This window comes from Scyliorhinus canicula, chromosome 3 (assembly GCF_902713615.1).
Source record: "Scyliorhinus canicula chromosome 3, sScyCan1.1, whole genome shotgun sequence".
NCBI classification, from domain to species: Eukaryota; Metazoa; Chordata; class Chondrichthyes; order Carcharhiniformes; family Scyliorhinidae; genus Scyliorhinus; species Scyliorhinus canicula.
In genome coordinates, this window is record NC_052148.1 from 121235125 (window position 1) to 121248190 (window position 13066).

The 13066-nt window shown below is 41.5% G+C and overlaps 1 protein-coding gene across 5 annotated transcripts in view; it reads right to left on the bottom strand.

Moving 5' to 3' along the window:
- Window positions 1-13066, bottom strand: part of fip1l1a (FIP1 like 1a (S. cerevisiae)) — a 127391-nt gene that overhangs the window by 31021 nt on the left and 83304 nt on the right. For all 5 annotated transcript variants that reach the window (XM_038791180.1, XM_038791179.1, XM_038791177.1 and 2 more), the window contains exons 10-12: window positions 10000-10165; window positions 4272-4298; window positions 2789-2840 (exon numbers count right to left, since the gene is read on the bottom strand). In XM_038791180.1, coding sequence (XP_038647108.1) covers window positions 2789-2840; window positions 4272-4298; window positions 10000-10165 — 245 coding nt within the window. The remainder of the gene's footprint in view (window positions 1-2788; window positions 2841-4271; window positions 4299-9999; window positions 10166-13066) is intronic.

Here is a 13066-nt window from a genome sequence, read left to right on the forward strand (position 1 = left end):
CTATCTCACACTACATGCAGAGTTTTCAACCTCAGGGAACATAGAACATAGAACAGTACAGCACTGTGATCTTAAACTATTCCTACTGGACTAGTTTCCTTTCCTCAGTGGGGACTCTTGAGCGTGATATATGAACTCAGATCGTCTAGAATAAAAATCAAGCACAATATTCCTACCATCAAGATTTAGTAGTTTGGATATCATTTGGCATAATGCAAAGGTTTGAGATTAGCTTGTTCACGGAACAGATTTACTTAATACGTCTACTCTACTGAATTCAGTATGTAATCATTTTGCAATTGGAATGATTAATTGTGTAAAAATATCTGGAAAATGCTGGAATGTGTAACAATAAAACACAGGAATTAAAACGGTCTGATTGGCAGAATATGGAGAGTGGTGCACCCCATGAATTTGATCAAAGATCTTTTATTTTCCATTTGTACACAGGCACTATTTCAAAGCTCCTGATAAATGAAGGATCATGGCAAACTGTGAGTGGCAAATCATGTGCAGTGGGTTATTAGTAGGTTTGCAGAGTAAGCAGATAAGTGAACAATGCAGAAGTGGTAACTTTTGGAAAACAAAGTGAAAGGAAGTATACCAAAAAGCACAATCCTTAAAGTCAAGGGACAGAGACCCCCAAATCTGTTGCAGTCTACGGCAAGAGATCATGGTGAAGTGTTCTTAGAATGCGGAGTTTAATTTTCATGAGCGTTACTAGTGGTTGGGCTACTGTGAAAACTAAAAATTTCAAATGTGAATTTACCACTGAGGCTTTATTAGCAGTAGTCTGCGAATGATCACTAGAGTTCACCATGAAGATACAGTTCCTCATATGTTGTAATTAAGGGGCCAGGTTGGTATATATAATGGGGCAGAATAGAGAGATTTGTCTATAAGATGGAGGAGGACATAGGGGAGATGTCAGAGGTAGGTTCGTTACATAGAGAGAGTGGTGGGTGCGTGGAACGCACTGACTGCGGAGGTGATGGAGTCAGAGTCATTAGGGACATTTAAGCCACTCTTGGACAGGCACATGGATAGCAGTAAATTGAAGGGGTGTAGGTTAGGCTGATCTTAGATTAGGATAAATGGTCGGCACAACATCGTGGGCCAAAGGGCCCGCACTGTGCTGTTCTATGTCCCTATATTGAAGCCCATCAAATTAAGCATAAAAATACAGTAGGGAAGTGGAAAAAAAGGCAGATAAAACGGGAGTAAAAACCAGCAAGGACCAAAGGGAACCGTAAAAGGGAAATTGGCAAGTGCTTTGCTTCAATTTTCACAAATGAATGGAAAAGTGAAACAGAAAGAGTGAGAACAATAGGTAAAGATAGTACTCAAGTCATATGGTGGATCTGTGGAAAGCCCACCAGGTGTTGATGGCTTGTAGTTTGCTAAGCTGACAAAAGATCAGGAAAGAATAAAGACTCCCAACAATAACCATTCAAAGATCCTTGGTGTACCCATGTCATTTCAGGATGAGAAGTTGCCTCTCTGGTATAGGGTTCTAGATGCCATTGAGCAGTTGCCGAACACCCAATAACATCAATAGAAAAAAATGGTGAGGTGCTGCAGGTAGGTTTCAGGGAGTGTGGAAAGAGACCAGAACCTCAGAAGATAGTAATCTCTGGATTATTCCCAGTGAATAAAGAAAAGGAGAAAAAAAGCAGATGAATACATGCCTGGAGGGATAGTGCAAGATGAGGGCTTTATGATTCCATGGGCATTGTGACTGATTCTGCAAAAACTAGGATTCATACAATCTGGAGAGGATCTGTTCAGGTACAATGCCCTTGTGAGGCTGATGGAGAGGGTTCTAATAACTTTGCAGTCGAATGCCAATCAGGGTTTTAAAAATAAGTTTATTTCCTGGGATGTGGCCATTGCTGTTCACTTTGGCTGGAAAAATAAGAGTACATTACTTAAAGGAGAACAACTGCAGAATTCCATGGTACAAGCAGTCTAGGTGCTCTCATGCAAGAGTCACAAAATGTTAGTATCCAGGTAAAGCAAGTAATTAAGGTTATTGGAATGCTACCCTCTATTACAAGAGAAATTGAACAGGAAAGAAAGAATGTCACGCTTCAGTTATACAGGACAGAGGTGAGGCCACATTTTGCATAATGTATGCAGTCAGAATGTTTTGAGTGGGCTATCTTAGGAAGAAAACTTGGGACAGAATAGGCTTGGTTCGCTGGAGTTTAGACGAGCGAGGGGTGACTTTATTGAAGTGTAGAAGGTCCTGACCAGTCTCGATCAGGTGGACATGGAAATTATGGTTCCTCTTCTGGGCGAGTCCACATTCTAGGGGACATGGATTTAAAATTAAGGGTTGCCCTTTTTGGACAGGGGTGAGGAAAAATCTCTTCCCGCAAGAGCGTTCTGTGACTCTGGAACTCAGCATGGAGGCAATGGATGTGGGGGTCATTGAATATTTTTAAGGTGTATATAGATAGAGACTCTTAGTAGGCATATTGAATGATGAGCAGGCTTGAGGTAATGACACAGTTCTGTTCTTATTTTGTGTGTTTGTAGCACACGTGGGATGACACAGAAGAGATTTACAAGGATGCTGCCAGGCATAGAGCATTTTATCTATGAAGCAGGCTGGGTTGTTTTCTTTGGAATAGAAGAGGCTGAGGGCAGATTTAAGTGCGGTGCATTATTATGTGAGACGTACAAGACTATGAGGGGCCTAAATAGAGTGGATAGGAAGGCACTATTTCCCTTAGCAGCAAGGTCAATGACCTGGGACATAGGAAAAGAACAAAAATCTATTCACCTTTCCAATGGCACAAGCGAAGGTGGTGGAGCTCCTGGCGGAGGCAGGAAACCTGAAATAAAACATTTAACTCTATAAGCATATTTAGGAAATATCCTAAATTACTAGGAAGGTATGGTACTAAGTCCATAAATGCACCACCTGCCTGCTTAATGAAAAGAAAAATGAACTAGATTTTAGTACTAACTGTAGCTACTGGGGTGGCCACGTCCCGATTCCAAAATGGACATTCGCAAAGTGTACAGGGAAAAATGGACAGTGCTTGAAAAACAAGCAGGTACAAGGTTTCCTGTGGATTGGAACCTGCAGAGCCCAGACAGAACTGAAACTACAAGCCATTAGCATAGTAATAAGCTATCTCTGGGGACAAAAAGAAACATTTAAACAATCGGTACCAGGACAGACTCCCCGGCGCCAGTGGAGACTAAAAAAAAAGGCAGGCCAACGGTTACCCAGCGATCGCCCAGCGATCGGGGAACGACCCCATTATTGGAGGGAATCAATACAAACGATTGGGACATGGTCCAATTAATTGGGACCAAGTCCAGGGTCCGCCCAGAAGGGCACAAAACCCCTTGGGGCATAAAGCAGAGTCCCCAAGGTCAGTTCGCTCTCTTACTCTTCTTCTTCACCTTGGCATTTGGCTCTCAGCGATGAGAGGCCCGCCAAGCACCAGCCAAGTAAGTCTAAGGTCAACGCATGCTATGAGATAGGCGCTCCTAGCTACTATTCTATACCAGTTCGAAGCCAGCAGTATCAGTACCGAACAACGGCCATTGTTCCTGAGTGGGCGCCCAAAGCTAAGTATAGGCTTTTAGTAGTAGTTGTAGCTTAGTGAGTAGAGTTTGTGCATGAGTAATAAGTGACTGTGTGTGTAAATAAATGTGCATTGATTTCAAACTTACTAACTGGTGTATCGAGTCATTGATCAGTATTCGGTTTTGAACCTTGCGGAGGTATCAGAAAGATACCCGGCGACTCTTGAGCAAAGGTAATTAAAACAGAGCAAATTAAGGGAAAGCATAACGAGCAACATAACCTTGGAAAAAAATGTTGCACTTGCACTGAAGGTTTTTCCATAGGTTTTATTCTTCAAATTTCTTTTTTTTAAATGTTTCCAATTAAAGGACATTTTAGCGCGGCCAATCCATCTACGTTGCACATCTCTGGGTTGTGGGGGTGAGACCCATGGAGATACGGGGAGAATGTGAAAACTCCACACGGGTCTGGGAATCAAACCTGGGTCCTCAGAGCCATGAGGCAGCAGTGCTAACCACTGCACCGACCTATTCTTCACATTTATTAATACTTTAAATTAGAGCCATTTATCAAATACCCACATGCACAACAAAATACTGAACTAAAATGTAAAAGGCATTTACATGTCTTTTTACATGTATACTTCAAATACACAACATTAATTCTACTTTAATAAATATTACAGTATTATGGTAACAGTTTATGTAGAAATATCAAACCATACCTGGTGGTGGTGTCGTCAAAGGCATTCCTAAAAAGAAGAGAATTAGGTCACTAACACCATAAAGCACACCAGTGTTCCATTGTTTCTGTATATGTAAAACGCAAAACGCGGATGCAGAGTGGTGAATTAACACAATGTTCATTCAATACAGTGCCTAGGTTCAAATACAGCATGAATTAATGAGACCAAAGTGATCCTCAACTGAATTTTACCGGGCATCAAACAAATATACATTTAATTTGGCATGCATTGGCAAAGTAACTCAGAAAGTGTTAATAGCGTTTATTTTAATTGGTCCCTAAAAGTAGAAAAATACACATACTTTATATTGAAGGCCCATCCCCAAATGCCCTAGAGAACGTTGTGGCTAGCTGACTTCTTGACTGCTGCTGTCCATGTGGTGTGGGAACACCCACAGTCGTATTAAACCAGCGTAGAAACAAAACACCAAGGGGTTTGCTTGTTCAGCCCAGGAGACTTCAAGGGCATTTAAGAATGAACAATGGAGCCATGTGAAGGCTAGACCAGGTAAGTATAGCAGATTTCCTCTCCAGAAAGGCATTAGTGAACTAGGTGGGTTATCAAGACAATCTGGTGGTTTTTATAATCATTATTAATGAAACTAGCATTTTTAAAATATTGTTATTAATTGATTAAATTTATATTACACAGCTGCCTATGTGGGATTTGAAGTCATGTCTCCACAGCTTTAGTGCAGGCCTCTGGATTACGCCAGTAGCATTATCATTATAAGCAGGACTTTTCAGATGGTGGTGTTTTCTCCCGACCATCAACGAGTTGGCAAAAAATACATCCCTGTCAATCACATCTACAGAATTTTAACTGGCTGGAGGCAGGACTTCTGCCCTTCACAAGGAAGGAAGTCCCATCTCAGAGCTTCTGGTCAATCAGATTAGACGGCAATTCTGTAGTCCCAGTAGCCAGGGCCGAGAATACAAGCAGGTCCACTTTTGAAGCCCCTTGTGGTAAGACTGTGGTAAGGTTCTTTGAGCACAGACCAACATCTTATCGTGACTATTGTAATGTAAACCAAGATGGTGAGTGTTAGCTGGCTATTTTACCATGGGAATGGAATTCACAGACCTCCAACATTGTTGCTCTTCTGATGGATATGCAGGATAGTATTCTACTTCTTTCCCCCTTCTATGTCAATCTTTTTACTCCTCGCCTGAGTAGCTGAGGAGTAAAAAGATTGACATAGAAGGGGGAAAGAAGCACCCACTGAGCATCTATTTGTTCAGGGTGAAAGTATTAACTAGAATTAACCTCCTCAATAACAGTTAGTTGTAATTTGAGCAACACATTTGTGAGAGAGTGGTTCTATTACTTTAACTACACAGTATATGGGCTGGTTAGTTCTTCTGAAACTCAGCAAACTCACAGCTAACACTTGAGAAATAAAATTAAAGCTTTAAACAAAGAATGCAACAAAGCATTCTTTTCCCAAAGCAGCGTATGTCACTGCTGAAAACGTAACCTTTTTGGATCAATGGAACTAAAGACTTGAAATATGAAATTGCAATCAGTTTCAAACGTTCAACATCAGAGGAAAACCATCTGCGAACAATTTATTATTTCTTTAAAAGGGTGCCAGATGTGAATCTTTGATACTGTAACAGCAGGTACAAAAAACTATTACATGGCTATGCACACAAAACTATTTACTTGACCTTTTCTCCAGTTTATAAATTAATAGTTTACCAATTAGCAAAATCTTGAATTTAACCAGTTTCTTGCATGAAGAAACTTTTTTTTAAAATGTTTTTTATTGAGTTTTCATATTTTATATTGAACAAATAACAAATTATTAGAGGGGAAAAAAAACACGCAAAAATTAACATATATATTTACAGGTAAGCATCTGCGTAATAACAGCTATGGCCGCCCCCTTTAGCCGGCTTACATATTTTACATTCCCCAATATGGCCGAGGCACATGTTTATAGGCATTTATTTACAGTTTGGTTTTGGGCCTTAGCTAGCCATCAAACCCCCATAACGAACCCGCAGCCCCCCATTTTGAGTTTGTAGCCCGAGAAGGCTCCAAACTCTTTCAGGAGCGCGATGATTCCGTCCATGCTGCTTTGTGGGTCCGAGATGTAGAGGAGCAGATCATCTGCATAGCGTGTGCATGAAGAAACTTAGTTAAAAAATTGTACTGTAAATAAATAACTCTACATGTGCCACAGTATGTAACATTTAGCAGCTGTGAAAATTCCAGTTGAGATATGAAGAGGATGGACTTTGAGCTCACAGAAATATATTTTTTCTTTCCAGTTGTGTTATTTAAAGCAGTTTGCAGCTTTGTTTCTGTGTAAATAAAGTTTTTTAAAAAATCAGATTTTGAAGTAGATCAAAATTGGCCAATGACCATACTTCAAGAACAGCCGTTCAGGCTGCTGATTTTATGGGTGACCAGCATCTTTATCTTTTACTTGAACTGCTCAGCATGCATTTCAAACCAATGCTTGCTAAATAACTAAGCTAAGGGAAATGATCTACTCCTTACACAGAACCCCCCCCCCCCCCAAAAACAAAACAGGATTCCCCTGGGTTCTTCAAAAAATGGGCCACCACTTCTATGGACGATAATAGAATTAAAATAAACACACACCCATCTGTAGTAGGAATTAAAATATATTTTTTACAAAGCATCCAAATTTGGCATGGTGTAATGATGGAGTTAATTTTATCGCTGCAGTAGTTTTATTAATGAAACATATTCATCGCACAAAGATTGGATAGAAACTTTTGATTGAATTAAGAGTGATTGACATTTAAAAAAAATTAGAGTACCCAATTCATTTTTTCCAATTAAGGGGCAATTTAGCATGGCCAATCCCCCTACCTTGCACATCTTTGGGCTGTGGGGTCGAAACCCACGCAAACATGGGGAGAATGTGCAAACTCCACACTGACAGTGACCCAGAGCTGGGATCAAACCTGGGACCTCGGCGCAGTGATGCAGCACTGCTAACCACTGTGCCACCATGCTGCCCGATTGACATTTTCAAAGATATTCAGTACTGATGTGCTGAGCAGCTGTAACCCTCAAGCTGACTATAATAAGTACCAATGAGAAAAAAAGACAAAAGTCTGCAAGCAAGTCCCCTCAGAACTTTTGCAATCCAAATTGTGGCTGACATAAGCAACCAAACCCACGTATTGCAAAATGCATCCACTAATCTTCACTTCTGGTGGACTCCAAAGTTTGCAAAAGGGAGGCTATACACTACATTTTTAAATTTTGGGAGAAGGTCTCTATATTTGCAAAACAAAAGAATTTCAACTTGCACAACAGTAAAATAATACAACATAATAAAACAACCCCACTATAGGTGAAACATATGTAATTTCTTCCATAAAATATATACATATATAAAAGCAAAAAAGTACTTAATAAAGCTTGCTAAAACTTAGACATCACGATAATAAAGTTTGATTAAGCGGTGCTGTGTTTAATATAGGATTTCAAAGAGTCTTCCACAGGATGTTTTATATTTGTAGTGATTTAAAGATTTTGGCACAGGAATACTATTCATAGGTAACAGCAGTCGTTTTCCTTGAACCCAACAGATTTTAAGTTCTATTTTAGAAAATGCTTTGAAGTTTAAGCACTAGAAACAGCACAATTAAAGTACAGCTAGGCATGAGCCAAATGTATACAACTTATCAGCAGATGCCGATTTGGAGCGTCAGGATCCTAAGCTTTACTAAATACAGGGTGCATTAAATGTGAACGTTTTTGTTGAAAAATGAAATCTTAGCGTTCTTCATGTCTTTCATTCCAAATCTGTGCATTTATAAAAAATAAATGTGTTTCATAGGAACTAGGAGCAGAAAGCAGCAATTCAGCCCTTCAAGCCTGCTCCACCATTCAATCAGATCTTGGCTGATCTCTTCCTGGTCTGAAATCCAACTCCCTGCCTGTTCCCCATGTCCCTTTAACCCATTTTTTAAAATCACAAATATATCTATCTCCTTCTTGAAACCATTTAACGATTCAAACTCCACCGCACTATGGGGCAGCGAGTTCCACAAATTCACCACCCTCTGTGAGAAGCAGCTCCTCCTCATCTCAGTTTTAAATCTACCACCTCTCAACTTATATCTGTGACCTCTCGTTCGAGATTGCCCCACAAGGAGGAACATTTGGTCTATCTTTATTTTATCAATCCCTTTTATTATTTTATATACCTCAAGCAGATTCCCTCTCATTTGTTTTCTTGCCTCATTTCTTGCCTTGGGTTTATAATTAGTACTTGTCCTTACAGTAATCACAAAATCACAAGTTGCATGTGATTCCATCGGTTGAAGATCTCCAAGAAAATCTGCTGTCAAATGAAAGTGCTGAAAATACTGACAAAAATTTGCAGGGAATTCATGAATTCTACACAGCATTATTCTTTTCTTATTATTGAGCATAACAACTATCAACATGCATTTTCAATGAGCTTTTTCTTGAAAGAGAAAGTAACAAAATGGAGGGTGCAAAGTACTTTCAACATAAAATCAGTTAGACTGCCACAATGGCTCAATTGGTCTTGGTTCTGGATAATGTTCTACTATCAGCTTTGAAAACAAGGAACTGAAACATTACCCAAGTCAAAAAAAGGGATCCCAACCACCTGCTTAAACCTGGATTCTTTGGAATGGATTATTAAATTATTAATATTGGCTAATTAATTGTTGGCTTGGAATATCAGGTTTCTATGAAACTAGGCTAAGGGAATAGAGTCACATTTTTCCCACCCAATACAAAGACCTGGAATTTTGAGCCAGAAACAGGATGAAATTAAATAAACTTAGAAATTACTTTCTTAAACAAATGTCATGGGAAGGTCAAGCATGTCACACATCGAAAATACCTTGGGTGGAATTCTCCGACCCCCCGCCAGGTTGGAGAATCGGTGGCGTGCCACGCGAATCGCGCCACGCCGCCCGGATGCAATTCTCCGCTCGCGCCATTGGCGCCGGTGTGGTCGGCCCACCGCCGGTCAGAGTATGCGCCGACTCTCCGGCCAGGGCCGGTGCACCAATTCACCAGCCCGAATGGGCTGAGCAACCATCACAAAAAATCCGAGTCCTGCCGGCGCTGTTCTAACATCCTCTGAGCCGGCGGGACCTCGGCACTGAAGAGTCCGGGGGAGCCTGTGGGGGTGGGCCTCCGTAGTGGCCCGGCCCGCGATCGGGGCCCACTGATCGTCGGCCGGTCTCTCTTGCTGGGGGCCTCCTTTCCTCTGCGCTGGCTCCTGTAGCCCTGCGCCATTTAGCGTCGGGGCCGCCGCGTGGAAGAAGGCCACGCGCATGCGCTAGTTGGCGCCGGCCCAACTGCGCATGCACGGACCCCGCGGCGCTCCAGTGCCGTGCTAGCCCCCTGTGGGCCAGAGAATGGAGTCCCGGGACGGGCGCAGACGCCGGAGTAAACACTCCCGTTTTTATGTTGGCACTTAGCCCCCCAATGGGAGAATCGTGCCCCTTGTTCCTCTTCCCCACCAAGTATTAAATGAACTCTCAGCCTAAGCTCCATAACAATTCAAACTTCCTTTGGTTAACTAAAAGTTGAGGTTTAATGTTGGCATGCCATATTCTAGGCAGCATTTAGGATCCAAAATGTTCGACTCTTGAGGAATATGTGGGAGAAACACAAACTAAATTCCAAACTGAAAAGTGTTTATCCATGTCAAAACTAACAACTAAATTCTGACCTGGTGGATGAAGAATTGGAGGTCCAGTATTGACAGGAGGTGGAGGAGGTAGGAATGGGGGAGGTGGTCCAGTCAAATGAGGTGGAGGTGCTCCTGGAGGCATAAATGGAGGACGTTTTGTCGAGACATTGTTATTAAATTCTGTTACTGCGTGGTCTCCAAGAACCTTTTGGGAAACATAAAACAATTCAATTCAGTATTAAATGCACTCAAAGGTTATATTGAACTTGGAAAGAAGTCACTGGAATTAGGAAATCAAATATTTAATCATATGAATTTGATAAAGATAATTGGTTAGTTATCAAGGCCAGCTATACATGCATTTCTTCAAAGCTTTAATGGGACAGTTAGAGGAATGAATGAAGAGGCCAATGAACCCATGCTGCATTTTTAAAGTAAAAGAAAATATTTAAGTGAAGCCCTCACATGTTGATGCTGCAACTTTGCACATTGCTCTAGTGATCAACTTAATTTAGATACAGAAAGGTCAATTCAATAGTATTGTCAGCATATTGTCAAAATTTAAAAACTAACAAGGAGGAGGAAGGTTTTGGGTAGGGGAGAATTCTTAAATCTAATGAGAAAAGTCAGATCATACAGCAGAGTAGCGATTTGGGTAAAATCCAGTAGAATGCGTCATGAAGGGTGGAATTTGACAGTGGTAATAGGCCATAAGCAACAACGGTCTATCAAAGAAAGATACCAAAAAGCCAAAATAAAAGCTCCCATATCTGAATGTGGATCCAAATTCAAGATGAATTAATATTTATTGCACAAAAAGCAATAAATGGTTTTGATTTAATAGCCAGTATTGTGATGTGGGTGGATGGTGACCAAGCCCGAGAATTAAATATTTTAAGATATTTGACTTTTAAAAAATGAGACACAAAATGGAAAAGGAGGCGGAGCAGTCATAACAATAAAAGATGTGGTTAAAACAATTGTGCGTAAAGGATCTTAGTCCAGAAAATCAGGATGAAGAATCCATCCATACAAAACACAGCAGAAAATAGTAGTGGGGGATGGCTTACAGTACTCAAGTGTGAACAGTGTTGGATGGAGTAGAAAACAAGAAATTGGAGGAGCATGAAGCTAGAGTAATGCAATAATCGTGGGGAGTTTGAATCTACATACATTAGTGGACAAACCAAACGGAGGTCACAGATTGAGGTTGAATACAATTCTACTGCTGCTGATAGCCCAGAGTCTCATGGATGCCCAGTCAGGTGCTGTTAGATCTGTTTGAAATCTATCCCATTGAACAAGATTGTAGTGCCACACAACATGATAGAGGGTATCCTATGAAGATGGACTTTTGTCTCCACAAGGCGTGTGTGGTGGTCACTCCTACAAGTACTGTCATGGGCAGATCCATCTGCGACAGGTGGCTTGGGGAGGATGAGGTAAAGTAGGTGTTTCCCTCTTGTTGGTACATTCACCACCTGCCGCTAGCCCAGTCCAGCAGGACTTGGCCAGCTTGGTTAGTTATGGTGTTAGATTGGAGCCTCCATCCAGAGCACATTCTGTGTCCTTGCCACCCTCAGTTCGTCCTCCAAGTGGTGTTCAACATGGAAGGGGACTGATTCATCAGTTGAGATGGGTAGTAAGTTGTAATCAGCAGGTAGTCTCCTTATCCATATTTGACCTCATCCGTGAGGCTTCATGGGGTCAGGCGTCAATGCTGAGGATTCCCAGGGCAATGCCCTCACAACTCTTTTGTACACTGACACCACCTCTGATGTGCCCGTTCTGCCAGTGGGACAAGCCATACACAGGGATGGTGATATCTGGGACATTGTATAAGAACATAAGAACTAGGAGCAGGAGCAGGCCATCTGGCCCCTCGAGCCTGCTCCGCCATTCAATGAGATCATGGCTGATCTTTTGTGGATTCAGCTCAACTTTCCGGCCCGAACACCATAACCCTTCATCCCTTTATTCTTCAAAAAACTATCTATCTTTACCTTAAAAACATGTAATGAAGGAGCCTCAACTGCTTCACTGGGCAAGGAATTCCATAGATTCACAACCCTTTGGGTGAAGAAGTTCCTCCTAAACTCAGTCCTAAATCTACTTCCCCTTATTTTGAGGCTATGTCCCCTAGTTCTGCTTTCACCCGCCAGTGGAAACAACCTGCCCGCATCTATCCTATCTTTTCCCTTCATAATTTTAAATGTTTCTATAAGATCCCCCCCTCATCCTTCTAAATTCCAACGAGTACAGTCCCAGTCTACTCAACCTCTCCTCATAATCCAACCCCTTCAGCTCTGGGATTAACCTAGTGAATCTCCTCTGCACACCCTCCAGTGCCAGTACGTCCTTTCTCAAGTAAGGAGACCAAAACTGAACACAATACTCCAGGTGTGGCCTCACTAACACCTCATACAATTGCAACATAACCTCCCTAGTCTTAAACTCCATCCCTCTAGCAACGAAGGACAAAATTCCATTTGCCTTCTTAATCACCTGTTGCACCTGTAAACCAACCTTCTGTGACTCATGCACTAGCACACCCAAGTCTCTCTGAACAGCGGCATGCTTTAATATTTTATCGTTTAAATAATAATCCCGTTTGCTGTTATTCCTACCAAAATGGATAACCTCACATTTGTCAACATTGTATTCCATCTGCCAGACCCTAGCCCATTCACTTAACCTATCCAAATCCCTCTGCAGACTTCCAGTATCCTCTGCACTTTTCGCTTTACCACTCATCTTAGTGTCATCTGCAAACTTGGACACATTGCCCTTGGTCCCCAACTCCAAATCATCTATGTAAATTGTGAACAATTGTGGGCCCAACACGGATCCCTGAGGGACACCACTAGCTACTGATTGCCAACCAGAGAAACACCCATTTATCCCAACTCTTTGCTTTCTATTAATTAACCAATCCTCTATCCATGCTACTACTTTACCCTTAATGCCATGCATCTTTATCTTATGCAGCAACCTTTTGTGTGGCACCTTGTCAAAGGCTTTCTGGAAATCCAGATATACCACATCCATCGGCTCCCCGTTATCTACTGCACTGGTAATGTCCTCAAAAAATTCCACTAAATTAGTT